Source organism: Euprymna scolopes, chromosome 31 (assembly GCF_053919585.1).
Source record: "Euprymna scolopes isolate OS-2025 chromosome 31, ASM5391958v1, whole genome shotgun sequence".
In the NCBI taxonomy this organism is placed as follows: domain Eukaryota; kingdom Metazoa; phylum Mollusca; class Cephalopoda; order Sepiida; family Sepiolidae; genus Euprymna; species Euprymna scolopes.
In genome coordinates, this window is record NC_136512.1 from 88,255,097 (window position 1) to 88,282,145 (window position 27,049).

Sequence of the window (27,049 nt, forward strand, 5' to 3'; positions counted from 1 at the left end):
CTAAGCCTGCCTTTAAGACCCATCATGTCATTCTCATATCATTTCTTGCCATGCAATGCATGTCCTCAGCACTCACTGGTTAGGTTTCACTCCCATACATCATCGCACTATGTATACATATTTGTTGACAGCACTAATTACTCTTTTGGTGAGCTATTCAACGATGTCAAGAACAAAAAAGACCTGATTCATCATCATCATCATCATTATCATCATCATCGGTTTAATGTCTGTTTTACATGTTGATAAATATTGGAAAGCTTTTAGAAATTGATTTCCAAATAAATCTTTCTGCCCAGGTTTTATTTTTTTCCCTTTTCTCCCAACTCTGTCTTTCCCATTTCAATCACCAATTAATAAACATCTTATTTGCTTTATGAAGATTTAATTTTCTCAAGTTCGATCCTAGTGACTTGCATCGAACTGGTCAGAGTACATTGAATGCTAGTTTTGGATTTTACATAATCTCAACCAACGTCTTGACGGTATCAAGGCATATTTGCAAACTGCATTTCAAATGTTACTGCTCAACTGAGATAGTTATGGGTGTTATCAGGGTTTCAAGGTCTGCATCAGATGTTTTGGTTGGGGTCAGTTTGATTTTTGGTGCTTATGCATTTTTGGTACCGCACTGTTTTTAGGGTTTTTTTTTTTTTTTTTTTTTTTTTTTTTTCAGGTTAAATTCAATTTTCACAATATCTTTTTTTTTTTTTTTTTTAATTAAATTGTAAGTGGAAATAAGGAATAGTTAAAAAAACACCCTCCCCATGTTAAGAATGGCTTTCAAAATAATGTTATTAATTCAGCACATTTCAATCTCCAAAGACAGTCTTAATATTGGAATGAGTCAGTCAGAATTTTTGGGATTGTAGGTGCCAGAGTCTGACCTTATACTTTTCGACTGGGCTATTCTAGGTGTTACGAGTGAACCGATACACAAACCTTAAATTTTATTTATATAGATTACTAGATGTATCTATCCGGCGTTGCGTGGGAATCTTTTTTTTTTCTTTTTGCTTTAGTTATTTTAGTTATCAACTTTTTACTTTTTTCAAATAGGATTTTAAAAGTTAATATTTTTCTATTTACGACTCACCACTTATCAAAGCCTAAAGGCCACTCAAGGATAAGGGTTAATGAATGTAAGGTGGTAGTGTAGGAATCATTAACGGTGTAAATTGGATAGAATTTGATTATTTATGGGGACAGCTCAACAAGAACTTGTTTACATTGGATTTGAAGGCTACCATGTTGTATTCAACTGGGAAGCAGACCAATGAAACAGTGTTCCACAGTCGAGCAGTTCTAGGAAAGAAGCTTTGTTCATGGAATCTGCGTTTAGATTTAGGCACAAATGGAGAGTGGGGGAAATTGTAAATAGTTGTAGCTAGTTGAGTGTTCTTTGGCAAGGGGGTACCATATATTGGAGCTCAATCGAGCACTTACCATGAAAATAACAATAGAGCAGAGTCGTTAAATTCTTAATTGGACCAACTTGTTATAAAATTATAGCCAATTTGGTTAAGGTAAAGTATGACATTATTAATGATGGCATGTGTGAAATTCCTAAATATATATATATATATATGATCTGGTACCAAAAGTATTTAAGCTTTTATGTATTTTTATTCTCATAAAATTTATATGCTACTTAACATATCACAAAATATATCTTATAATGTTATTACTATTATAAAATTTACTTATATATATTATAAATATTTCATTTTATATATTAATATAAATAGTAACTGTATTATATGTATACTTTGTTATTGGGGAAGTGGTATAATCCGCTAGAGCGCCATGTATTTAACAGCTGTCCTGTTTTTAAATCTCCGAAACAGCTACATGGTAGGCAGCTGAAGATCCCCGTTTTTTATTTAACAATTTTTGTAGTTTAGTTTTTTTTTTTTTCTGAGTTCATTCTAATAGTTAAATTCCGTTTTGCAATTGTAGACGTTTTAGAAGTCGACTAATGCAAGTGCTAAGTCTGCGATAGGTTAAATTTAGTTTTTTTTTGGGGGGGGGAATTTAAACTGCATTCTTTATTTTTACCTTTTTTTACACAAAGCTTCTTTAGACTAAATGTGTGTGTGTGTGCATATATGTATTTATTTATGTGTATATGTATGTATTTATATATATGTGTGTATATATATATGTGCATGTGTGTGTATATATATATATATATATATATATATATATATATATATATATAGTAAGTTATAAAATTTACATGGCGATTAAGCTACACTGAATATTCCGCGTTTCATCCACTCTAGGATTCTTCAGGCTTATGCACGAATTCTGTGGTTGTTTGTCAACAAACCACAGAATTCACGCATAAGCCTGAAGAATCCTAGAGTAGATGAAACGCGGAATATTCAGTGTAGCTTAATCGCCATATACATTTTATAACTTACTAACTAGCTCTACCTACGTATTGAGCACTTTTGAAGTAAATACTTAAAGTTTACGCATAAATCTGTACTTTCGTATAATAATTTGTGAGTAAATTAAGTAGTTATATATATATATATATGTATATATATATCCCTACTATTATATAAAAACGGCATAATCGCGTTTACACACCTGTTCTTGTCAGATCACCGAAGGTAAGCAATGTTGAGCCTGGTTAGTACCAGATTAGTTACCATTTGGGAATTCTAGGCGTTGTATATGCTCTCCGCTTATCTCGGCATTTGTTTCAAGTCGTCCTGTACATCTGTACATGCACTTCACTTGCCACTGATATTTAACAATGTCGACTCAGGAGATGTGTGGTTGGACGTTGTGCAACTCCTCCCACAAAAAAATTCATGCACAGGCACCCCTTCATGGGTATCCATAGTCTATTAAAAACTGAAGGAGCTTGTAATACTAACGTAGATAATTGCTATCTATATAAAGTGAGGTATATATGTTTGTATATTTTTATCATAGGATTCACTCTCAAACTAACTGATCATTACAAATTTTGTCATACAGTTGCGAAGAATAAAGGGTTTAAATATGGGATATATTTTGTTTTCATTCAGTTTTATGCAAAGCAGACAAGGAAAAGGTTAAAGATTTTGTGAAAACCAAACGTTAAAAAAAAAAAAATCACAATACAACAAATAACAAATGTATGTAAAGTATATTTTTCGGATTCTGAAGAAATTGACATAAATACAATTTTCCAAAAATAAGGAAAATTTGGGTCTAATAATTGTAGTCATGCACAGTACATTATTTGTCTTCTTTTTTTTTCTGGGGGGGATGTCGGCGTGCTAAGGTTTTTTCTTTCATAGCAGTTACCACTGTTGCTATTAGGAGAAATATAGAATAAAAACGATAGGGTAAGACTAATGTTCGCATGCAGTAATGTTTGCATGCAGTAATGTTTGCATGCAGTAATGTTTGCGTCCTTGCATCAAAGTTGCGGTTTGTGCTGTCGGCTTCACTTCAGTAAGTTGTTTCTTTTTTAAAAATATCTTGTAGCGCGTCTGTTACACTTGAACTGTGTTGTTAAATTTCAACCACTCGGACCAGCATGTTGTCTGGTACTATTGCAAAGAAACAAACAAATAAACAAACAAACAAACAAGGAAGGATATAAAAAATACGATTCAGCATTTTTTAGGTGAATACAAAAACCATTTATCTTAGTAATTTCTGACAATGCACTTCACTCGTGCGGCTAACATGTCCCCACAACACCCTTTTACACGCTTTTTTTTTTTTTGTCACCTGCCTTTCCGCTTTTTCAATCATGCAGCGCATTTTCTCTCTCACTGCATACGAGTCAAAACATGTCCAATCGCTTCCTTTGCTCGACCACATACTTTTTTTTTTTCTTTTTCTCTGTCTTCCCACGACGTCAGCACATACACACTTGCTTAATTTGTATATGTGCTAAGATGGCTGCTGCTGCTGTTAATATTTTCGTTAGTCAGCTATCCTACGGTTGCTGCTGATTTTCTAACACGCATCCATGCATGCTCTATTACAATCTTAGCAAGAAAAAATATTCTTTGACACAGGGAGGAGGTCACAGTTAGGCACACTGAGCCTGTGTTTGTTCTTTTGTCAGCATCGTCTTGTTCTTGTCCTGTTCTCTTCTTTTCTGGTGATTTTAGGCTGAGTCGCACCCGCTATATTAAGATAAGTGTTGTGGTTTCGGTGAAATCCTTATCAGAAGTCAATCAGAGAATTCTACCTTCTATCCGGTCCTCAAACATTGGTCGATCCCAATCAAACAGGTGCATTCACCTTTGCTGTGAGATCCCCCAATTCTCAAAGAAACAAAACATCTATCAACTTGGAATTATTCTTGACACAACCCCTTGACATCAACCTGTCAGTATGACTGGTTTTAACAATAATTCCATCCGCACCTGAATTTTGAATTTAGCAAAGCCAAAAACGACTATAGGGTCTCACCCATGGTCTGCAAGAACTTCGACCGACCAACGTATATAAAAAATATATAAAACTGGTTCAAAGTTTTATCCTATTGAATTGAGAATAGCTGCCTAGGTTCAATCTCTGACCAAATAAAGTTGATTCACCGTCAATTTTCACTTTAGCCTGTGAATTCTTTGTCTATTTTGCTGTCGCCAGGCAATTGTCACATTAGAGCACAATTGAACCATGATATTTGACTTTTGCATTTTAAACTTTAAGTGAAGTTACAGTGCAACGTAGACTACAATGTATTTTGGGTTAAGTCACTGTGAAAGGCATGTGAAGCTCTTCCTCCCGGTACAATGCTGAGAGAGGGGGGGGAGTCCCTAATTAGAGCAGGCAATCAATCGATTTGATTAAAAAGTTGACGATTTCACTGATTTCGATGACAATAAAAGTATGGGAGGGTGGAACATTTGTTGATACTCCTTCAATCCCGCACAACGTCAGGTTTCCCTGCTAAGTTAGAGAAGGCATCCTATATCTTTATGAAGTCACTATTTATGCATGGAGTATTGTTGCCACATTTGGGTTGGTGCATATACCACTAGTCTCTCACTCTTAGACAAGTTCCCCCCCTCCCCCCAAAGTCTCCATTCCAATACGCTTCGCACTGTCGGCCAAGCTTCAACCCCTGTCCCATCACCACAATGTCGCATCCCTGTTCCTGTTTTACAAGTACTTTAATGAAATGTGCTCTGATGAATTTATTGTATTTGTGCCCTCTCAACGTACATGCTCCTGACTAACCCAACAAGCAGCAAAATCTCACCCATTTACTGTTGAGGTCCTTAGATGCTAGAAAGATTTCTACAAGGTTTCTTCCCTTGGATTACTAAACTTTGGAATTCCCTTCCTGCTTCTTTGATTGTACTAACCTGCAGAAGTTTAAATGTAATGTGAACATATATCTAATTGCTGAACTCTGCACAGTTCTGTTAAATACTATCCCAAGTAGTAGCTCGTCATGTTCTGTAGCAATATTTCTTGTGTAGAGTGAAAGAATATATATATATGAGAGAGAGGAGGGATAAGACGTCTATCAATAATGTTTTTGTTTCTATAAAACTCAAGTACACCTTCTGCAGCCACATTGAAATATATATATATATATATATATATATATATATATATATATATATATATAATAGACGTATATATAAAATCATCTGAATGGATTGACTTTTTTTTTCTTTTTAAATAATTGTTCAGCTCGGTTTGTTCATTGATCTCCTACCCTCTCCTCTTTTCATCCGTTCTATCATCTATTGATTATCTATTGATCTCCCTTTCTGCTCGGATCCACATGATTAAGATTTTGTTTGGTAAGATTAGACCTTGTTTTTATATATATATATATATATACATATATATTACACGCACATCTCTCTAAGCACTTGTGTAACACAATATGCAAGTGACCAACTTTCTACAAATTATTCACGGAAAATAGAAAATTTCTAATTCCAATCCAAATAGTCTGAGACTTACCATTCTCAAAGTGTTAATTTGATCACTTCAAACCCGTCTAGCTGAAACCAGTCAAAAATTTTCCCCACTCTTTATCTGTGCCTAAATCAAAACGTAGATTCCATGAACAAAGCTTCTTTCTTCGAACTGCACGCCTGTGGAACTCTGTTCTGTCTGCTTGCTTCCCACCTGACTGCAACCTGGATGTCTTCAAGTCCAACGTAAACAAATTCCTGATGAACTGCCCCCTTAAGTAGACATTTTTATTAAACCCTCACACTAACGTACTGTACATGCAATAACCCTTATCCCTGAGTGGCTTCCGGGCCTTGATAAGTGGTGACCACCTTGTAAAAAAAAAAAAACAACTTCAACCCACTGGACTGCTACTTTCTTGAGGGTGGAGCTTCCAAATCCTTTTAAACACCATGTGGCATTATTAACCAATGAAATTTTATTTTTAACCTATTAAAAGCCAGGCTAACTAAATTTTTTCAATTTAATAAGTAAAAAAGGGTTATAATAGACAAATTGAAATGAAAAAAGTTATTTTATTTAGAAAGAGAAATATTCACTCGTATTAATAGAACACTAGGTACATGTGATATATTTTAGAAATCAAGAGATGGTTACCTAATATTTCTGGTGAACCAAATGCAAAGAGATCCAGACAATTGCACTTAAGGGAACAACAAGGATACTAAAAAGAGCTCTCGGCTGGTTTCAATAAAAAGCAGGGGAATGTTGGTAGTTGGTTTGGTTGCTCCATACCCAACGTTACAATCTTCAAAGGAAGAAAATTTAAAAAAAAAAAAAAAAAATTGACACATTATGGTAAGAAACAAAGCAGTTCACACAAGAGTTACATTGCACTTTTGGTGGGATCCTTCTATCGATCCGGTAGATATCTCACTGCTGATGCAATTTTCTATCTATATAAGAGCCAGGTACGTCCAAGGATGGAATACTATTGCCACATCTTGGCAGGACCTGCTAGAAAGAACTTGTCCTGCCTTGACAGAGTTCAAAATAGACTTTGTAGCCTTGTAGGAAATGTCCTTTTCTCTTCACTGCAACCTCTATCTCACAGAAGAGATGTTGCGAGCTTGTCTCTGATGTATCGTTATTTTCATGGAAAGTGTTCGACTGAACTTAAGTCTATGGTCCCCCCTCGCCAAACTTTCACAAGAAACACTCGTCTAGCTAAAAACACTATCAATAATTCCCCCCCCTCTTTATTTGTGCCTAAACCTGAACGTAGATTCCATGAACAAAGCTTCTTTCTTAGAACTGCATGCCTGTGGAATTGTCTTCCGTTTTCCTGCTTTCCAGCTGACTACAATATGGTTGTCTTCAAGTCTAACGTAAACAAGTTCTTGATGAGCCGTTCCATATAAGTTAACAAATTTACCGAATTTTCATTACTAATAATTACTATATTTTCCAATTTCTACTGTAAACTATTTAACCCTTATCCTTGAGTGGCCTCTTGGCCTTGATAATGTGGTGATGCCTGTGTAAAAAAAACAAACTAAATAAATAAATTAGCAACTTATGATTGCAAGACTTATAGAAGTTTGTACATCATTGAACAAATGGATTTTTAGTAAATTTCACAAAAATTTTTAAGAAGGTTGCAACAACTCTCGGAAATAAATTGATGAATATAGATAAATTTTATTCTTTCTTCAAAGTAATTATGCAGTAAGCAGTTAAATTATATATTATAGATTTTAAAAAGAAATTATTTGGTGTCCTTTTTATAGGACAGCGGGACTTAATAGGTTAATTATCATTGACAAACTTTAAAATGCATTTGATGATGACCTTCGGATCTCTAAATCGCTAGTAAATACTTTTGGGCAAATTTTATTCAGTTTAGAAAAAATTCAGGAACTTATTTGACGTTTCTGAATTTTTTAGATGAGGATTAGTTATTCATATTCATTGGATTCATTGGATTACTGTTCTCATCTTGAGTTTGATTTTCACAATGTTTCGGTTGATATAACCTCTGACCTTCTTCAAGTGTATCTTGTTAAACTTGGGAATTTGGATGGAATTTCGAGCGGAACCCTTTATTTATTTCACGGGGGTAGTGTGTTCTTGTTCTGTCAACCATGACTGAATAGAAGTCCTAAGTAATTTGCAATTGTATTTTTCAGTTGCCCACACTGAGGATTGAACCCTCAACCTTCACTTTTTACAATTTATTTTTTTTTTTTAAGTACTCTAACCACTGCACCACGGGTCCTTGAGTAATTGAAAAATCACTTGTAAGAAGTGATATTCTCCTGAAAGCGACCGAAAAATACAATTGAGGATTACTTAGGACCTCTATCGAGTCATGCCTGATAGAACAAAAGCACGCTACCCCCCCCCTTGGAATAAACAAAGGGTTCCGCTCGAAATTCCATCAGTACTCTGATGAATCAAAATAATATGAAGATAAGATAAATTGTACAAAAGGTTGAACTTGCGAAAGCTGTCAGTTGATTTTCTTCTTTTTTAATGGTATGATAATTTGGTATTTGGGTTAGGGTTTCGTTTTTTCTTTTTTAATGGTATGATAATTTGGTATTTGGGTTAGGGTTTCGTTTTTTCTTTTTTAATGGTATGATAATTTGGTATTTGGGTTAGGGTTTCGTTTTTTCTTTTTTAATGGTATGATAATTTGGTATTTGGGTTAGGGTTTCGTTTTTTCTTTTTTTAATGGTATGATAATTTGGTATTTGGGTTAGGGTTTCGTTTTTTCTTCTTCACACTTGGGTTTCTGCTTCAGTTTCAGTTTATTTATTTCACACTTTTTTTTTCTTTCGAAGGCAGCCATCCATTCTCGTGATATTAATTGATTTTAATCCGCGTTTCATCGACTGATGCCACTATTCCAACAAAAAATGAATAAATTTTGTGACTCATTTTCTTACGAGTTAGAAAAGTATTTCTTGCAAGACATGAAAATGGTTGAACAATTTTTTTTTTATAAACTTTAAAAATTAGCTACAAGATTTAATTTGAAATTTATCACTTTTCAACAAAGTACACTTTTATAAACTTTACAAAATAAGGTATAAAATTTTAATCTAAATGGGGTCTAAAAAATTGCCTTGAATTTAGTTTATCTTATGTAAAATTTGTTGCCATGTACCATGTGCTTTTTAAGTCTCTCTCCCTGCCGTCTGGCGCTGACCATAGCCAGCACTTTCTTGCTCTTGACTTCACATGATCATCTTCCACAGCACACACTTTTCTTCTTCTCTCAACCACATGCTGTCCTTTGTTTTCTTTTTCTCTCCTTCTTCCCGTAACGTCAACGCATGCACACTTGTTTGATTTGCATATATGCTGAGACGGTTGCTGGTGCTAATATTTTCTGCTAGTCAGCTATCCCACGGCAGCTGCTGATTTCGTTTGTCGACGCTCTGTTACATTAAGAATTTGAAGTATGAAAATTTTTTTTTAATGCGAGTCTTAAAAGCAGGTTTGGATCTCAGCGAAAGATTAAGCCTGGACAGTATAAGGAGATGTGTGCAGAAGAGTAGACGCTGATGGTATGGTTACATTGAAAAATTGGATGAGAGTTCTTTGGCTAGATGTAGAACAGTTATGTTAGCAATTTAAGTTTATAGGGGAAGTGCGAAAATTGATGTGGGGAAAGAGGGATAAAGAAATGGTTAGTTTAGAAGTTAATTTATTAAAGCTGTACAACATATGCCAACATGTAAAATTAAAATTGTATGTGAAATCGAATATGATTATTTCTCTTTATATGGCAAAAAAAAATATAAATTGCTTTCAAAATTTTTTTTTTAATGAAAAAAAATGATTGCAAGTAATTTCAAAAGGAGACTCTGATGGTATGGCCACGTTGAAAGAATGGACGAGAGTTTTTGTGTCAGATGTAGAACAGTTAAGGTAGCAAGTCCAGTTCACAGGCGAAGGTCTAGGAAAACATGGAAGAGATAGAAATGGACCAGAGAAGAAGGAATGAAAGACCTGGCCAGAGATAGGTTAGTTTGAAAGTCAGTATTCTAAAGCTGTCCAATGTATGCCATAATGTACAATAGACGTTAAACCGAATGACAGGACATTTCCACATAAAAAATGTTTTATCTGTAATTTAAAGATTTATATTGTTGACTTCAATGGTATGGCTACGTTGAGTTCTTGAGTTAGATGTAGAACAGTTGAGGTAGCAGGTTCCATTTGCAGGGGAAAACAAAGGAAAAATGTGAGGAAACGATAAGGATAGAATAAGAGAACGAGGGATAAATAATGACCTGGTCAGAGATAGGTTAGTTTAGAAATCAATTTCTTGAAGCCGTCCAAAACATGTCGTCATGCGCAATGGATGTTAAACCGAATATTATGATGATGATACCAAAATGGATTCAGCATTATAAATAACCTTGAAAAGGGGTTGATATGCTGTAAAACAAATGACATTGTCAAGTCTTAAAGACATTTGACTCAAAAGAATGTTATTTCTTTCCACATTTCTGTTTGGGCGTGGCGGGAAACGTATTGCTGATGTAGATAACGCAATACTCATCTCTATTTATAGTTCCTCTTCTGCCCACGTTCTTCCATTTTCCTTGGTTGTTCAAAAACTCTTGCTACTTTACGGCTCTTCTTTTTTTTTTTTTTTTTTTTTTAAAGGATTCGTCTTTCAACAAATTTAAATCTGGAATTGAAACATTGATTAATATTAATTTTTTTTTTTTTTAATGTTTTATTTTTATTTTCAACTAGTTGTATCTCACCTGGTGTTGCCCAGGAGTCTTTTCACTTTTATTTTTTTTTTAAATTGCATAAATACTGACAATAGCATACAAAACGAAATCAACTTTTAGAAATAAATAAGTTAGCATCTTCATTCTTCTTATTATTTCAATTCATCAGATTACTGTCTTCATCTTGAGTGTTTTTTTCACAACGTTTTGGTTGGTGTAACCTCTGACCTTCTTCAGGTGTATATTTGTCAAACTTATTTTACTTCACGGGGTAGCATGCTCTTGTTTCGTCAGCCATGACTGGGTAGAGGTCCTACGTAATTCGCAATTGTATTTTTCGGTCGCCCACAATGAGAATTGAACTTTCGACCTTCAGGAGAATATCTCTTTTTACAAATGATTTTTCCAAGTACTCTATTGCACCACGGGTTTATTAAGAAATATACCCTATAAATAGGAGAGTAACTTTAAATCTGAAACTTAATTATACCAAACAAATGGAAAATGTCTTTTTATCTGTTTCACATTTAAACTGTTAGAATAGAAATTAAACTTGGGTACAATATAATAATCAATAGAGAATTGGCCGTATATAACAAATACAAAATCTGCACAAATTAAAAGAATAGTTTACGACTGGGCAACACTGAGCGGTTTGCTATTATGTATATATGAAAGTGACCTTGTGTGTGTCTGTGTGTGTGTGGGGGGGGAATGGTCTCTACCAAATTACTGTCAATTTTTGGTCTATAGACTTGAAATTTGATATATAGGGTATTCGGAATAAATTTGATTTTTTTAGCTGGAAAAAATAGCTGCTAAGGGGTTAAAATTGGAACTTGGCACACATAAATGGACTTGAATTGTATTCTCCACATATGTATAAAAATATACATTAATGTTTAAATAAGTTAATTTTTAAAGTTTTGATATCCATGTGTCTTTAGGTCATATAGTAGTAAATACCACTAAAGAGCTAGATGCTTTGGTTTCGTTCCAGATGAAATATCTGTATGCAAGGAGAAATATTGTTTGAGGTGAATTTTTCCGTGCAGAATCATTGCAAAATAATGTTAAAAATTTGCATCTTACTTTTTGTTTGATAGAAAAATCCAACAGAATGCATAATTTAATAAGAATAATATGTTTATTTATAACATTGCAGAAGATGAGGCCAAATCAACGTGATACCATAGGTTTCGAGCCAGAGCAGAGCGCAGATCGAAAATTAATGTTTTGTGGGTTTGTTTTATTTATAAACAAATCGCTCTCGCTAGCTTCAATATATATTACCGTGGGGTCCCGATTTCGAATCTCGCTATATTTAGCCACTCTGATGAGTTGTAGACGACGAAACATGTGTCAGTGGATAATTACATTTTAAAAATAATATATATATACCGCTCCCCGTGTGTGTGTGTGGGGGGGTACCAAATTGGTTAAAGGGAAAATTATTCCCAACTCGCATTTAGGTAAAAATGCACTTTCGTAAATAATTGAATTCATTCAAAACATATCGTGTCAGTGGATAATTACATTTTAAAAATATATAAGTGTTAGGATGATTAATTAGCAATCAGAAAAAAACCTTAACTTTTTAAGGTATCTGAATCAGTATCATAATTGAAAAAATTTGTGCATATTTTCCAATGTCACAAACGATTCTCTTGTTTTGTTTTTTTTTGTTGAAAACTTTATTTTCCATGGCTCATATTAATGATGAAATGATAAATATTCACACACACACACACACACACACACACACACACACACACACACACACACACACACACACACACACACACACATTATAAAATTCTCTTATGGATTTATATGGGTCTCTGATGAGTTTGGTATATCATTCAATGAAACATGTGTAAGACGTACCACATATCAAATAAAATGATATGAATATGATTTAAATATATTTGTGGTATTCGAATTGCTTATATATATATATATATATATATATATATATATAGTGTGTGTGTGTGTGCAAAGGAGTTTATTTGTGGTACAGAATTTACAAATGACAGAAAAAAAAATTCTTTTGGACACTAGACGTCTTTCGCCATCCTCATCAGATAAAATTTCTTCCCCATATTTTCTTTTTTAAAAAAGATAAAAAAAAAAAAAAAGGCCATCGTTTGTCCCTGATGAGGATGGCGAAAGACGGCTAGAGTCCAAAAGAATTCTTTTTTCTGTCATATATATATATATATATATATATATATTTGTAGAAATATATTTTCTTATAATATATACCAATCCTTATTTAAGAAGCTCAATGTAACTACAGAGCAATATAGAGAATAAATGACAAAAAACTATATTCCAAAATGTTGACCATCTTATAATTTATTCCTTTAATTCAGTTGACTTATATATTACTTTTTATTTGTTTTACCTAAGCATTAATATGTCGCTACACATTCATGAGCATGTTTCGGTCAGCCAATTACAAGTAACTAGAGATCTCTTCAGGCGATGCTGCTTATACAAAAGTCCGTAATGAAAATTGGGAACAGTTTATAGCATATATTGATCAAGAGGGTAGTCACGGGATGTTCCAAAAATAAAATAAATTAACGATTATGGTAATAGAAAAGGCGAAAGAAAAGGAGGGAATTAAATTTTAAAAAATAAATATATATGTATATATATATATCTATCTATAGATTTTATAATCATTTTTTCTTATATATATATATGCATATATATATATATATATATATATATATATATATATATATATATATATATATATATATATATATAAAAATAATTATAATAAAATTTTAATTTCTAACCAAAAAAACATACAGTTAATATCCACGTAAATGACCTAAAGGTCAAATTCGTTCTCTGTTGATATCATCCTTTCGTTACTTCATCATTGTCAAAAATATTCCCAAAGTCTTTCATCTGTGTTAGTGCATGACGTCATAAGATAACAAGCAAAATTCACACAATCGTAGTATTTTATATAATTTGTGTGTGTGTGTGTGTGTGTGTGTGTGTGTGTGTGTGTGTGTGTGTGTGTGAAAGCAAGGGGGAGGGAGGAGGGGTCAATTTAGATAGACAGGTTATACGAAAAATGATTTTGTGCTCAACTGTGAATATATTTTGTCATATTTTCTTTTCTTGCTTTTTGATATTTTGTCTATTGGTGATATTTTTTTTTCTTCTTCTACACACATTTTAAAGCCAGCGGTAATAGTATGATTACTAATATTACTTTTAGTAAGTTGTGTGTCTTTCGAAATGTGCCAGCCCCACTCAATCTTGTCGGTCATGTTGAGTAGGTGTAAGTAGAAGAGGCAGGGGAGGGTGTAACAAATTGAAACCTTCACTAAATGCTCACTGAACATGCAAGGAAATCTCTTTTTTCTTTGTTGTTGTTTTTTTTTAATTTATTTATTATTTATTTATTTTGTTTCTTTTTTGCTGTTTCTTTTTTTTTTTTTTTCATGGAAAAGCTTGTATGAACAGAAATGAAAATCATTATTGACTTCTTGGATGGCGACTTGTTGGCTCAATTCATTTGCTCTTTCTTCTCGCCATGATTTTCTCATTTAATTATAACAAAATCATTGACTTTTTGATGCAATTTTGTAATTGAACAATTTTTTTTTCTCTTGATTTATTTTTTTATTTCAAGTTCATAGAATTGATGTTTTTGTTGTTCCATTTTAGTAAACTGTTCTTTTAGAATGAAATTTAAGTCTGGTTCAAGATAAAGGGGAGCAATTCTTCTTAGGTTGTTTTGATTTAAAAAAAAATGGACAGCTAAATATCAAGGCTTACCAAATTGGGGTTATGGAGTTTAAACAGATATTCGTTGCTTAAGGAAAAACTCAGGCTTAATTCATTGCTCGTGTTTGGGGGCAATAAGATCGAGGTTTATGCGGACTCTGATCAAATGGCTAGCCAGATTCATTGCTTGGAGATGGAGATCTGAGCAAATTCTTGATGCATGATAAAATTCATTCCAAAGCAAAACAAATATCCAAACTTTTGTCATTAAAAGTGCAGGTCTGTGGGAGCCTTTTCTAGTCTCACACAAAAACATGCGTTCACATCTCAAGCCATATTTCTTGTCATATACATACGCGCACACAAACATACGCGCACACAAACATACGCGCACACAAACATACGTGCACATGTACAACACACAAGTAGATATATTCACGTTTGCGTACATACACTGACATTCACGTGTATACGTACACACATGTACGCGCACATGGGCAACGTCACTTCCCCTTTCAAAGGAAATCCACACATGCGCAAAAGACCACCGAAAATAACTATAAAAGCAAGAGACAAGCTGTTTCCAACTCTTTTCAGTTAGGCTTCCGAGCTGAGAGATTCGATGAACCATTCGCCCCTTTCGGGGGGCGCGCGCGCCCGTGCACGTCACGTCCGCTGCTACTGTATGTGTGGGGGAAAGAGTTAACAGACGGTACGTACACCTTACACGTTTTCTATCTCCATGGCCTTGATTGACTTTTTCTCTTTCTCTCTCTCTCTCTCTCTCTCTCTCTCTCTCTCTCTCTCTCTCTCTCTCTCTACAACAATAGACTTTCCCTCTCACCAGCTAACAGCGAGAGACGCACGCCAAACTGGATTAACTTTCTTTCTCTCTCTCTACAACAAGACTTTCCCTCTCACCAGCTAACAGCGAGAGACGCACGCCAAACTGGATTGACTTTCTTTCCCTGTTTCTATCTCTCTACAACAATAGACTTTCCCTCTCACCAGCTAACAGCGAGAGACGCACGCCAAACTGGATTGACTTTCTTTCCCTCTTTCTATCTCTCTACAACAATAGACTTTCCCTCTCACCAGCTAACAGCGAGAGACGCACGCCAAACTGAATTGACTTTTTTTCTCTCTTTCTCTCTCTCTACAACAATAGACTTTCCCTCTCATCAGTAAACAACGAGAGACGCGAGCCAAACTAAACGCATGCTATACTTTTTTCTTTCACGTGTTTCTTCACGAAATAAATTCTAGTTTGTTTAATTCAAGTAAACGCGTTGTCCGTTCCTTCATCAAAGCAATTCATTTTTTCTTTCTCAATGCAATTCATTTTTCCTATTTTGTACGATTGGGGGATATGTATAATATATCCACCAGTCCACTACAAATTGGTGACTCGACGTGAGATGAACACGCATTCCCTTCTTTATCCTACACCAGTCCACTACAGGTCTTTATACCCCCCCCCCTCCAAAAAAAATTTTTTTCCCCCATTTAATAACGACACAAACGTTTTGCAGGGGTCAACTGCTGAATAATAGAAAAAATCAAAATGGCGATGCCTAGTTCAATTTATTCTTAACGATTGTGCAGACTCCTGCAAATTTTCACCGATCATATGCATATAAGATGCTGCCGGTTTGAATTAAAAACCTTTTTTTTCAGAAAATGAGCTCATTCGGATTTGAGTAGAGAGCTTTGACAACAGTGTGTCGAATATAACCCCAGACATAGTTAATCAAAAGTGCAGAATAGTTAACAATTAATAATTAATCTAGTTTCATGCATTTTTCATGATGTATCACTTTTTTTTATGCAATTCTTTGGAATTTGTCCGTAAAAAAAGATATTGAATTCAGAGTTTTGTAAACATGGACATTCTAATAAATAGGTCAGAAATATTAAAATTGAAAGAAGCTGTTTTCGATTTATTAAAAAAAAAAGTTGTTTTTTTTTTTACACAGTGATCACCACTTATGAAGGCCCGGAAGCCACTCAGGGATAAGAGTTATTGCAAGTACATTATGTTAGTGTGGAGATTTGATGAAGTGTTTACTTAAGGGGGCGGTTCATTAGGAATTTGTTAACATTGGACTTGAAGACATCCAAGTTGTAGTCCGGTGGGAAGCAGGCAGACGGAACAGAGTTCCACAGGCGTGCAGTTCTAAGAAAGAAGCTTTGTTCATGGAATCTGCATTTTGATTTAGGCACAGATATAGAGTGGGGGAAATTTTTCACAGTGGATTCAGCTAGATGGGTGTTTTTCGTGAAAGATTCGCGAGGGGGGATCAGAGATTGGAGTTCAGACGAGCACCTGCCATGGAAATAACGATAAAACAAGGATAGGCTCGCAACGTCTCTTCTGTGGGAGAGAGGTTGCAGGGTAGAGAAAAGGGCATCCCCCACTAAGCCACGAAGTCTATTTTGTCCTCTGTCAAGGCAGGATAGGCTGTTTTTAGCAGCTCCTGCCCAGATATGGCAACAGTATTCCATCTTTGGACGTACTTGGCTTTTATATAGATAGAGAATTGCATCAGTAGTGAGATATCTTCTGGAGCAGTAGAAGGATCCCACCATCTTTCCAGCGACCTTGACAACAGACTTGATGTACGTGTTCCATTTCAGATCAGGAGTAAAGGTCAAACCCAGAAGCTTGTCAAAACACGGGGCTTCACCCAGACGAGAGCCATCCATCACAATTGATGCCAGATGGGGATCAGAGCGTTGATGATGTAAGGATAGGAGTTTGGTTTTGGATGCATTAAAGGTAACCAGCCACATCTTCCCCTACTGAACCACGCGCTCGAGATCAGAGGAGAGAGAATCAGAGAGAACTTTTTCATTTACAGCCTTTGATGTGTTGCTGTAGATGGTCGTGTCATCAGCATAGATGTCAACGAATGATTTAAGTATGTGTTTAGGGAGGTCATTGATGTAGATCAGGAAGAGAGTTGGGCCTAGGATTGACCCCTGAGGGACTCCAGCATTTATATTGCAGGCCTCCGATTTTTGTCCATCTACCACTACTCTTATGAGCCTATCGGAGAGAAATGATTTAATAATTGAGAAAACATTTCCAGTTATACCGTAGCTGGAAATCTTGTGAAGTAGACCCTTATGCCATACCTTGTCGAAGGCCTTTGATATGTCAAGAGCAATTGCCCTAGAAAGGAGGCCTTTGTCAAGAGATTCGCTAATCCTGTGGGATATAACCGTCAGCACATCTGCGGTAGATCTTGCAGAGCGGAAACCATATTGTGTGTCACTAAGAAGGTTATTCCTGCTGAGGTGGTTGACTATTTCTCTATTTAATATGGATTCCAGCAACTTACTCATGACACACAGGAGACTTATTGGTCTGTACTGAGAGGGAGATGACTTATCACCTGAATTATTAAATACAGGGCAAACTGATGAGGTCTTCCAGGGAGTCGGGAAGCACTTCTCCTTAAGGCAGCGCTTAAATAGTTTCGTAAGTATGGGAGCAAGTTCTGGTTGAAGCTTTTTTAACACTATAATTGGGATGCCATCAGGGCCAGTTGCTTTACTGGAATCTAGGTTCTTGATTAGCTTGGCGACCTCATGCACGGATATTTGTATGTTACCTAGCTTGTTCTGTGTTATAGGAGGAAATATGGGGAGTTGATGGCTTTTGTCACATAGGGTAGAATTAGCTTCAAAGTTCTTTGCAAATAGTTTGGCCTTGTCTGGCGCTGACGAGATGACCTCTGGTCCATTGATAATGGTTGGGATAGAACGCACACTTCTGTTCAGGATCCTATTTGTTATTTGCCAAAACTGGTGGGAACCAAGCTGCTGATCAGCTACCTTGGATTTAACAGACTGGGCATATAGCTCTCTTGCATTTTTTATTACTCTTTTACAGTGGTTGCTGGCAGTCCTGAAAGCAGCTGTAGTTTCAGTGCATCTATTACGTTGGTAGCTATGGAAAAACGTTCTTTCTGTTGTTTTTGAAACAAAATATCACATACATTGTCTCTAATTTGTTTTTCTCTTGCGATCTTTTCTGCATAGCTTACAGGTTTATTAAATATCTATATTTTTATTTAAAATTTTTTTTTAAGAAATGGTGCAAATAATTAAAAACCAATTGTTTGTTCTTCTGTCATATTTTTTTTTTTTTGTGGTATTCTGTTTACCATAAAATAAATCTTAGTCAACACATTTGTAGCAACATGTTTATACTTTGTGAGGGGGAGGGATATTTTTTATTGCAACTAATTTTTATGTTTACCAACCTAATCCAATCCTTATTTGACACGCATAAAAATGAGGCATGGATAAAAATGAAATTTAAATAAAAAAAACATTTTTTTAAAAATAGAATCTGTAGAATATCTGTCCCTGAACAAGTATAAGCAATAAATATGGCATGAGTGTTGAATATTAAAGTTTTTTCTTTCATTAGGGAATATAGTATGGTTTAGGTGACGTCCCCTAAATGGTAGAGTTTTCAAAAGAAAAAAAAAACATGTGCCTGCATTACTCACCCTGTGAGTTACTTAGAATATATATTCCATAATTGATAATGACATGTCCAGTAGTTTAGGATTTTAACAATCATATACGTATTAATGCTAACACATGTCCACCAATCCTTTTAAGAATGTTTTCTTTTCTCTTTACCTTTATTTTTTATCGAAAATGCTTCAGACAAGGCATGAAGCCGCTTAATGTAAGGAGCTAAAAAAAAAATATTATTTCAAGGTCAAAAACTTACCAACGATAAGTGTTAGATGGAATAGATTATGAACCAGAAAACAGCAATTCTTTCCTCTTTGTCAGAAACGTCGCTCATGGAATATGAGGATTAGTGGAATTGCCCGTAAGGGAAGCAAGAGTTACGAAGTTGCCAGTTGCCAAAGGTGTGTTGCCACTTGGATTTAAGAAGCTACTATTTGGAATCATGTTCTTTCAGAAGGCTTTGTGGAGAGTTGAGTAGCGAGATGTCTGTTCACATTACATTTAAAACTTCTGCATTTAAGTATAGTCAGAGAAGCAGGAAATAGAGGGAATTCCAAAGTCGAGCAGTTTGAGGGGAGAAACTATTAGAACAGACTTTCTGGCATCTAAGGATCTTGACAGTAAAGGGGTGGGATTTTGCTGCTTGTCGGATTGGTCAAGAATATATTCATCGAGAAGGGGCATAAATGCTATGAGTTCATCAAAGCACATTTCATTAAAATACTCGTAGAACAGATACAGAGATGCAACATTGCGACGAGTTTGGTCAATAAGGCAAGATCGATTAGATTTGAGATTCTTTTTGTGTACACTGCCTAAATAGGGGAGACTAGCAGTAGATGCACCAGTCCATCTGTGGCAACAATACACCATGCATGGCCGAATAGTGGTTTTGTAACGGTACAGGATACTCTTAAGTCTGAGTAATTGTCCAACGCGGTAGAGAGAGCCCACCTTCTTTGCAGCAGCCTTGGCAATATCCTTAATGTATTTGATCCAACTCATATTGCCTGCAAACGTTAAGCGTTCAAATAATGAGCTCTCAGGTAGGGTGTTATTTGTCTTGGCAATCAGTAGTTGAAAATGTTTGTTTATAATTGTTGAAAGAAAGAAGCTTGGTCTTCGTATCATTAACTGTTACCTTCCATTTACGGCCCTATTCCGCTAGTCTGAAAGTCGTTTTCTAAGGTGTCTGCCATTGTGTGCATTTGTTTTTCGCTACTGTCAGCATGGTGTCATCAACAAATACACACATCTCTGACAAAATTTTATCAGGTCGGTTGTTTATGATAATCAGAAATAATAACGGAATAAGAATCGATCCCTGAGGCACACCCATAACTTCAAATTTTATGTATAGCATTTTTTTTTTTCTATGAAATTTTCTCGATTATATTATTTAGAAAGTTTTTCTCTGGCTGGTGTGAGTTTGGATGGAAGCATCTTTTACATAGTAAAGCATACAAAAAGAAAAAAGATGTGCTCATATTATTTACAGTGTTGCCGGAAATATATATTCCAGAATTCATAATGATCCATTCATTAGTTCAAGAGATTACCCAATATATAGATATATGTAAATATTAGCAGGGAGATCTGACATTGTTCAGAATTGAATGAAGATCAACAAATATTTCACCCTTCTATACTTTTGTCATTGAAATTGGTGAAATTGCCCATTTTTCAATCAAGATTGATTGCCTGCTTTAATAAGCCCCCCCCCCCCAATCCACTCACCCTTGCAATGTACTGGGAAGAAGCTTCACATGTCTCCTCGTAGCAACTTAGTCCACAATATATTATAGTCTACATTGCACTGTAGAAAATCTTATAAAATCATTTGTAAATAATGGCCTGAATTAAAGTTTAAAATGTGCAAGTCAAGTATCATGGTTTAATTGTACTCTAAATGAAACCTTCTTTTTGAATGCACCCCTGTCTTATAAAAGAATCTACAGTTAATTTTATAGGCTGGGTCTTTCTGTTTGTACAGTGATAAAACTTCTCAAACGCCGTTTCAAAGTCAATAGGAAACACTCACACACGCACACAAAGTTCCTTTTATATATGTAAATATATACACGTATCTAACAAAATCACACACACACACACACACACACACACACACACATATATATATTACATCAAGACAATATTCTAAACCATGCTTGGGGTTTAGATGGGGTTGGAGAGTGCCTAAATGAAAGCTTGCAAGATGAATGAAAATGATAAGTGAAATATTCGCTCACAATTTTTTTTATTATTTAAATGATTAATTACAAAAACTTAATTATTTCTAAGCTCATAATGTACACAACACATCTCATAGGAAATTGTAGAAAGATAAATGTGACGTTTTTCAATAAAAGTATGGCTCAATAATTTTAAAAAATAGTAATCCTTCACTATCCTGTCCTGTAACAAAAAAAATGTCTGACAGATAATGGTGAGGAGAACGCAAATTTATTTCCATATTCGGATGTTTTTTTTTCTTTCTCTTTTTTTTTTTTTTTTTGTTTTTTCTCTATCTGCTTTCGATACCAGTTTATTTTCAATTTGAGATGTTTTCTTCCTTTCTTATTCACTTCTGTTTAACGTCTTGAAAAAAAAAAAAAGAAAAAAGTTTCACATTTCCTTTAAGGTCTATCCCCCTTCACCTCACTACTTCGCCCATTTTTTTTTTTATTTTTTTTTTTTACACAGTGATCACCACTTATCAAGGCCCGGAAGCCACTCGGGGATAAGGGTTATTGCAAGTACATTTCGTTAGTGTGGAGATTTGATGAAGTGTTTACTTAAGGGGACGGTTCATTAGGAATTAGTTAACATTGGACTTGAAGACATCCAAGTTGTTGTCCGGTGGGAAGCAGGCAAACGGAACAGTTCCACAGGCGTGCAGTTCTAAGAAAGAAGCTTTGTTCATGGAATCCGCATTTTGATTTAGGCACAGATATAGAGTGGGGGAAATTTTTCACAGTGGATTCAGCTAGACGGGTGTTTTTCGTGAAAGATTGGCGAGGGGGGACCAGGGATTGGAGTTCAGACGAGCACCTGCCATGAAAATAACGATAAAACAAGGATAGGCTCGTAACGTCTCTTCTGTGGGAGAGAGGTTGCAGGGTAGAGAAATATTGTAGTCAGTAAACTCCTGCATCTTATTTGACCTTTGTCATTAAAAAAGGTTTGTAATTTTGATGAAGGGTCAACTTCCCATTTTCTAAATTGATGTATTATTTTTTGATAACAGTAACCACGATGCAAAATTTCAGTCTGATCAGCTTTTTTTTGAGTTATTGACGTTTCTATGGCCTAACGTTGGGAATACATCGCTCAATATGAAGAAATATGACCCCTCAGATAAGACTTTATATTATAAGTTTCTTTTTCACTGCAATCTCGCACAGACATGATGTTGCTAGTCTCAGTTTTTTCTATGAATACTATTATGGCATATGTTTTTCAGAATTGTCTGATATATTTAAGAAATATAAATCATAAATATCAGAATTGTCTGATATATTTAAGAAAATGGCAGAAACACTAGAGGATGACCTCCAATCCGTAGTGGAATGGGGACAAAAATGGTTGGTCTCATTCAATGCTGCTAAGACTAAGCTTGTTTCCTTCAATAACTACAAGAAACCTTCTCTACCACCAATAGCAATGGCCAAGAGCACATTGCCTGAAAGTACTTCTTTTAAACTCCTCAGCCTAACGTTTACAGGGAATATGAACTGGAATAGATACATTGAGAGCATTGCCAAGGCTGCTGCAAGGAAGGTTGGCTCCCTCTACCGTGCTAGAAAACTACTTACGCCTGCCAGTATCCTATACCTCTATAAGGCAACCATTCGCCCATGTATGGAGTACTGTTGTCACATCTGGGCTGGTGCATCTGCTGCTTGTCTCTCGCTCCTGGACAGGGTTCAAAAAAGAGTCGCCAACCTGATAGGTCCTGAACTGTCATCTAGGCTTCAACCTCTGTCCCATCGACGAGATGTTGCATCCCTCTGCCTGTTCTACAAATACTTTAATGGTGAATGCTCTGACGAACTGCAAACACTTGTACCTCCCCGACGTAACTACCCCCGACAAACCCGACAAGCTACTAAGTCTCATCCCTTTACAGTGGAGATCCCTAGGTGCAAGAAAGCCTTTTACTCCAATAGTTTCTTCCCCAGAACTGCGGGTCTTTGGAACTCCCTTCCGGGATTCTGCAGTTCAAGTGTAATGTTAACAAACATCTTTCTACTCTTCTCCCTTCATAATGACCCCGCTAATTAATTCCCTAATAGTAGCCCCCTGCTTCAAAGTGGCACTGTGCCTTGTTTGGGGTGAAAATTGAATAAAAAAAAATAAAAAAATATTTCCTGCTTCTTTTGTTTCAGCTCATTTGACCTGTTAGTCTAGTGGTCTTCATCAATTTGCTGTTTTGCTGCTTCATGTTAATACTTATTCTAGTAACTTCTTTCCAAGAACTGCAGATTTGTGGAACTCTCTTCCTGCTGACTGTTTTCCTCCTATGTTTAGCCTTTGTTATTGACCTTGGTTCTTTCAAGATCCAATTCAATAAGCACCTCATGTCTTTTCGGTAATCATCTTTTGTTCTTGTTAACTCTAGACAAGGCTTCATACCTTGTCTAGAGTGATTTCCATAAAAAATGGTTGTGTGGGATTATGTATTTAAAGCATACAAATGAACTCTAAAAATACAAATTTGATTATAGTAGATTGTGTCTTGTTGGGAACAAGACTTGCTCTCTCCAACAGCTAAGTGATGATTGTATAGTTTTATAGCACGTCATAACTACCTTACTACAGAAGTTTCTTTGCTAGAGTGGTTGCCCTTCACTCCGATACAAAATAGTTCATTTGACTAAAACTTTAATGTTTTGTTTTGTTTGGAAACCTCCAATGATTCCTTTTCTTTTCTTTCTTTTTTTTTTTTTTTCTTTTTTTTTGTAGGTCAACAAAATCATAAAACTTTGCCCGACAGAAAGCAGCCATGGTACACTCAGATTGGACATTCGCTCACAAGATGCAGTGCTTGCACTAGGAATTTATTTACTGGAGTCAGGACTGCAGGTAAGCACCGACTCTTTGATAACCTTTGTTTTCCCCCAACTGGTCAGAACCAATGCTTCATACATTTTAACACCTCCCGACCCTATCTACATTGGAAATCATTGATACAGCTTTCTATGTCAGTAGCTACTTTCCAAGAATTGTAGGCTTATGGAATTTTCTTCATACTGCCTGTATTCCTCCTACCTTTAACCTTGGTTATGGTGACCTTTGTACTCTGTTTTCCCCCAACTGATCCAAACCAATACTTTATACATTTGCCGCCCCTTCTCCCAACCCATATATGGATGGGTCCTGGATATGACCTTAAACTATATCTGATGGTGAGGCCCCAGCTTATGGGCTTTGGGGAGTGTGGAGCCATCCTTTACTTGCCATTGCTCCCAGGTCCACTCTGAAACGGAGTGGTAGTACCTGTTAGGGTCCCAACTATGGGTTAAATAGAAACCGACTTGAAAAAAAAAATATATTCTATTAAAAAAATTTTCTTAAAAATCACTGGATTCGGTATTAAATAACCTGAAAAGGTTGATAGGCTGTAAAAGGGGGGTGGGGGGTGATCGAACCCGAAGCCCTGAGGCGAAGTTTGAAAATATAATTGGCCAGCCAGAATGAGTTACTGAAAGATGTTTGAATTTATTTAAGTAAGAACCAAATTGACAGGTGCGCGCACGGAAGTCGTCGAGCATTACGATTTGTTTGTTATAAGCAAAGTAAAAAAAGAAAACATAAAAACGAACGTTAAAACTTAAGCGGGGGGGGTAATCAAAACATAAAAAAAAACAAAAAAAAAACTAACGTAAGGCAAACGAACGATGTTAAATGTAAAAATCGAAAAAACAAAAAAGAAAACGGTTTCGATATTAAAATTTAAAAAATCGGTGGGTACCCGGGTGTTTTTGGGTGTGTGGTCGAGGGTGGATAAGCAAAGTAAAAAAAAAAAAAAAACAGAAAAACGAACGCTACGTGAAAAATGGCTTAAATAACACTGGTTCAATATTTAAATTTTAAAAAATCGAAAAAAAAAAAGGCATCTCACACCACTATTCGAACCCAAAACATTTAGATAACGAACCAACACGTTAACCAACTGAGCTATCGCGACGTACATGAAATTTAGTCAGTTCTTCAAGTATTTAAAGTAAATAAGGTCATAACGTCATCTGACGCATGTGTAGAACCGGTTGTCATGTTTTTGTTGACCCCCCCCACACACACACACACACCTGTCGAAAATTTCGATTTTGGGGTGAAAAAGTTAACGTTTTATGGCCAATTTTTCGATATTTTTCGTGCGAAGGCTGGAACTTCAATATGATACAGAGTTTGTGAATTTTCGTTGTGTCTGTCGAAAGTTTTTAGCGGACACACAAACACACATACAAACATAAAAACACACATACATACATACACACATTTTCGCTTTTATATATATAAACTAGCGAGGGGTACCCGGCGTTGCCCGGGTGTTTTTCGGGGTATGTGAAAAAAAACCGAAGCGTTGACGACGCGCAGTTGGAAAATAGTAAAGTGTTTTAAAAAAAAATAGGTGCGCGTTTTTGATTGATGTGACGGCGATAATAAGTAATCAGCAGTTACGATTTTGTGCGGGACAGTTTTGAATAAATGGGTTTGTTTGTTTTTAAAAACCCGCTCCCTCGTCTCGAAATGAAAGCTACAGTCTGATATGACGAAGTCGACATTGAACAAACTGGCTCTGGGCCTGTGATTAGAGTCGAGGTTCGCTTTTTTTATACCGAAAACCGAATGTAACGCGTGCCGATGCGGAAAATGTGGAATAATTAAGGTTTGAAAGTGAATAAAATTAAATAGAGAGGCGAGCTCCGTGGATAATTCGTAGATATTACAATTTATAGATGATATAAAAAGTTTTAAAAAGTTGTGAAGCGAGCAAGCGCTTGTTTGAAAGAAGCCTTTCGTGGACATCGAGGAAAAGCGAACATGCATACATACATTTTCGCTTTTATATATATAGATAACCAATGATTCTATCTGTGACTACTTTGGCAAGAAGCCAGTATTGCAACTGCTTGCTCACTTGGAAGGAGGTAAGGTGGATAACGTGGACTGTCGACGTAGGTATGCCAAGTTCGAATCCAGTCAGTTTTATAGCATCACTTTCACTTATGGATGTTGGCAACCTTCACATGCTTCCTCATGTGAGTATGTGATTCTAGAAAATATCAGAGAAAACATGTGAACAACAGAATATTCAGTCGAAAAAGTTGGATCTTTCTAAAAATAATTTTTTCCCCAAATCGCTTGCCTTTAGAATTCACTCCATGTTTCTCATGTTGACAACTGTACCAACATTCAGAAATTTAAATTTAAGGTTAACAAACATATTCCTGCCTAAATTCTCACTCGATTTTCCCTATAAATCTGTTCCCTATCATAGTAACTCTTATGCGTTCAGTGGCAATATGCCTTGTTTGGCATGAATCCATAAAAATATTTTAATTTTCTTAAATTTCACCTTCGAGGTGTGTATATGTACATATATATGAATCAGAATTACCTATCTGTATTTACACACCTAGCAGGTGAAATTTAAGGAAATTAAAGAAAATATTTTTATAATTTATTTTTTATTTTTTAAGATGTATTATTTATTAAAAATATTTGCCGCAGATGTTGGGGAGTCATTTAAAAATATGCTTTTTTTTTTCTTTTTTCTTTGTCTTTTTAGTACAAGGACAAAATCCTTCCTTATTTGCTGAGTGTTCTCAGAGATCTACCGAAAGCCCAATGGATCGATGGACCAAAAGGCACACAAACTCACAGTGAGTACAAAGTTCTTTTTTTTTTCTTTTTTTTTTCAATTTCATTTTTTTAATTTTTTAATTTTTTTTTTTTTTTTTTTAATTTTTTTATTTACATATACTGTCATTATAATTTTACCCTTCTTCCTCTGTCAGTACAATCGGTATTCCCTATTTGGAATCATAGACCCTTCAAAATGCTAGAAAATTTATCTGGTATTGGTAAAAAAAAATTTAATTTATGTTTGATATTACTAAAGCATCATTTTT

General features: G+C 35.4%; 1 protein-coding gene across 5 annotated transcripts in view; it reads left to right on the forward strand.

Moving 5' to 3' along the window:
* LOC145255841 (phosphatidylinositol 4-kinase alpha-like) overlaps nucleotides 1-27,049 on the forward strand; it is a 272,694-nt gene that overhangs the window by 32,501 nt on the left and 213,144 nt on the right. For all 5 annotated transcript variants that reach the window (XM_080114579.1, XM_080114575.1, XM_080114578.1 and 2 more), the window contains exons 2-3: nucleotides 23,877-23,996; nucleotides 26,707-26,800. In XM_080114579.1, the coding sequence (XP_079970705.1) occupies nucleotides 23,877-23,996; nucleotides 26,707-26,800 (214 nt within the window). The remainder of the gene's footprint in view (nucleotides 1-23,876; nucleotides 23,997-26,706; nucleotides 26,801-27,049) is intronic.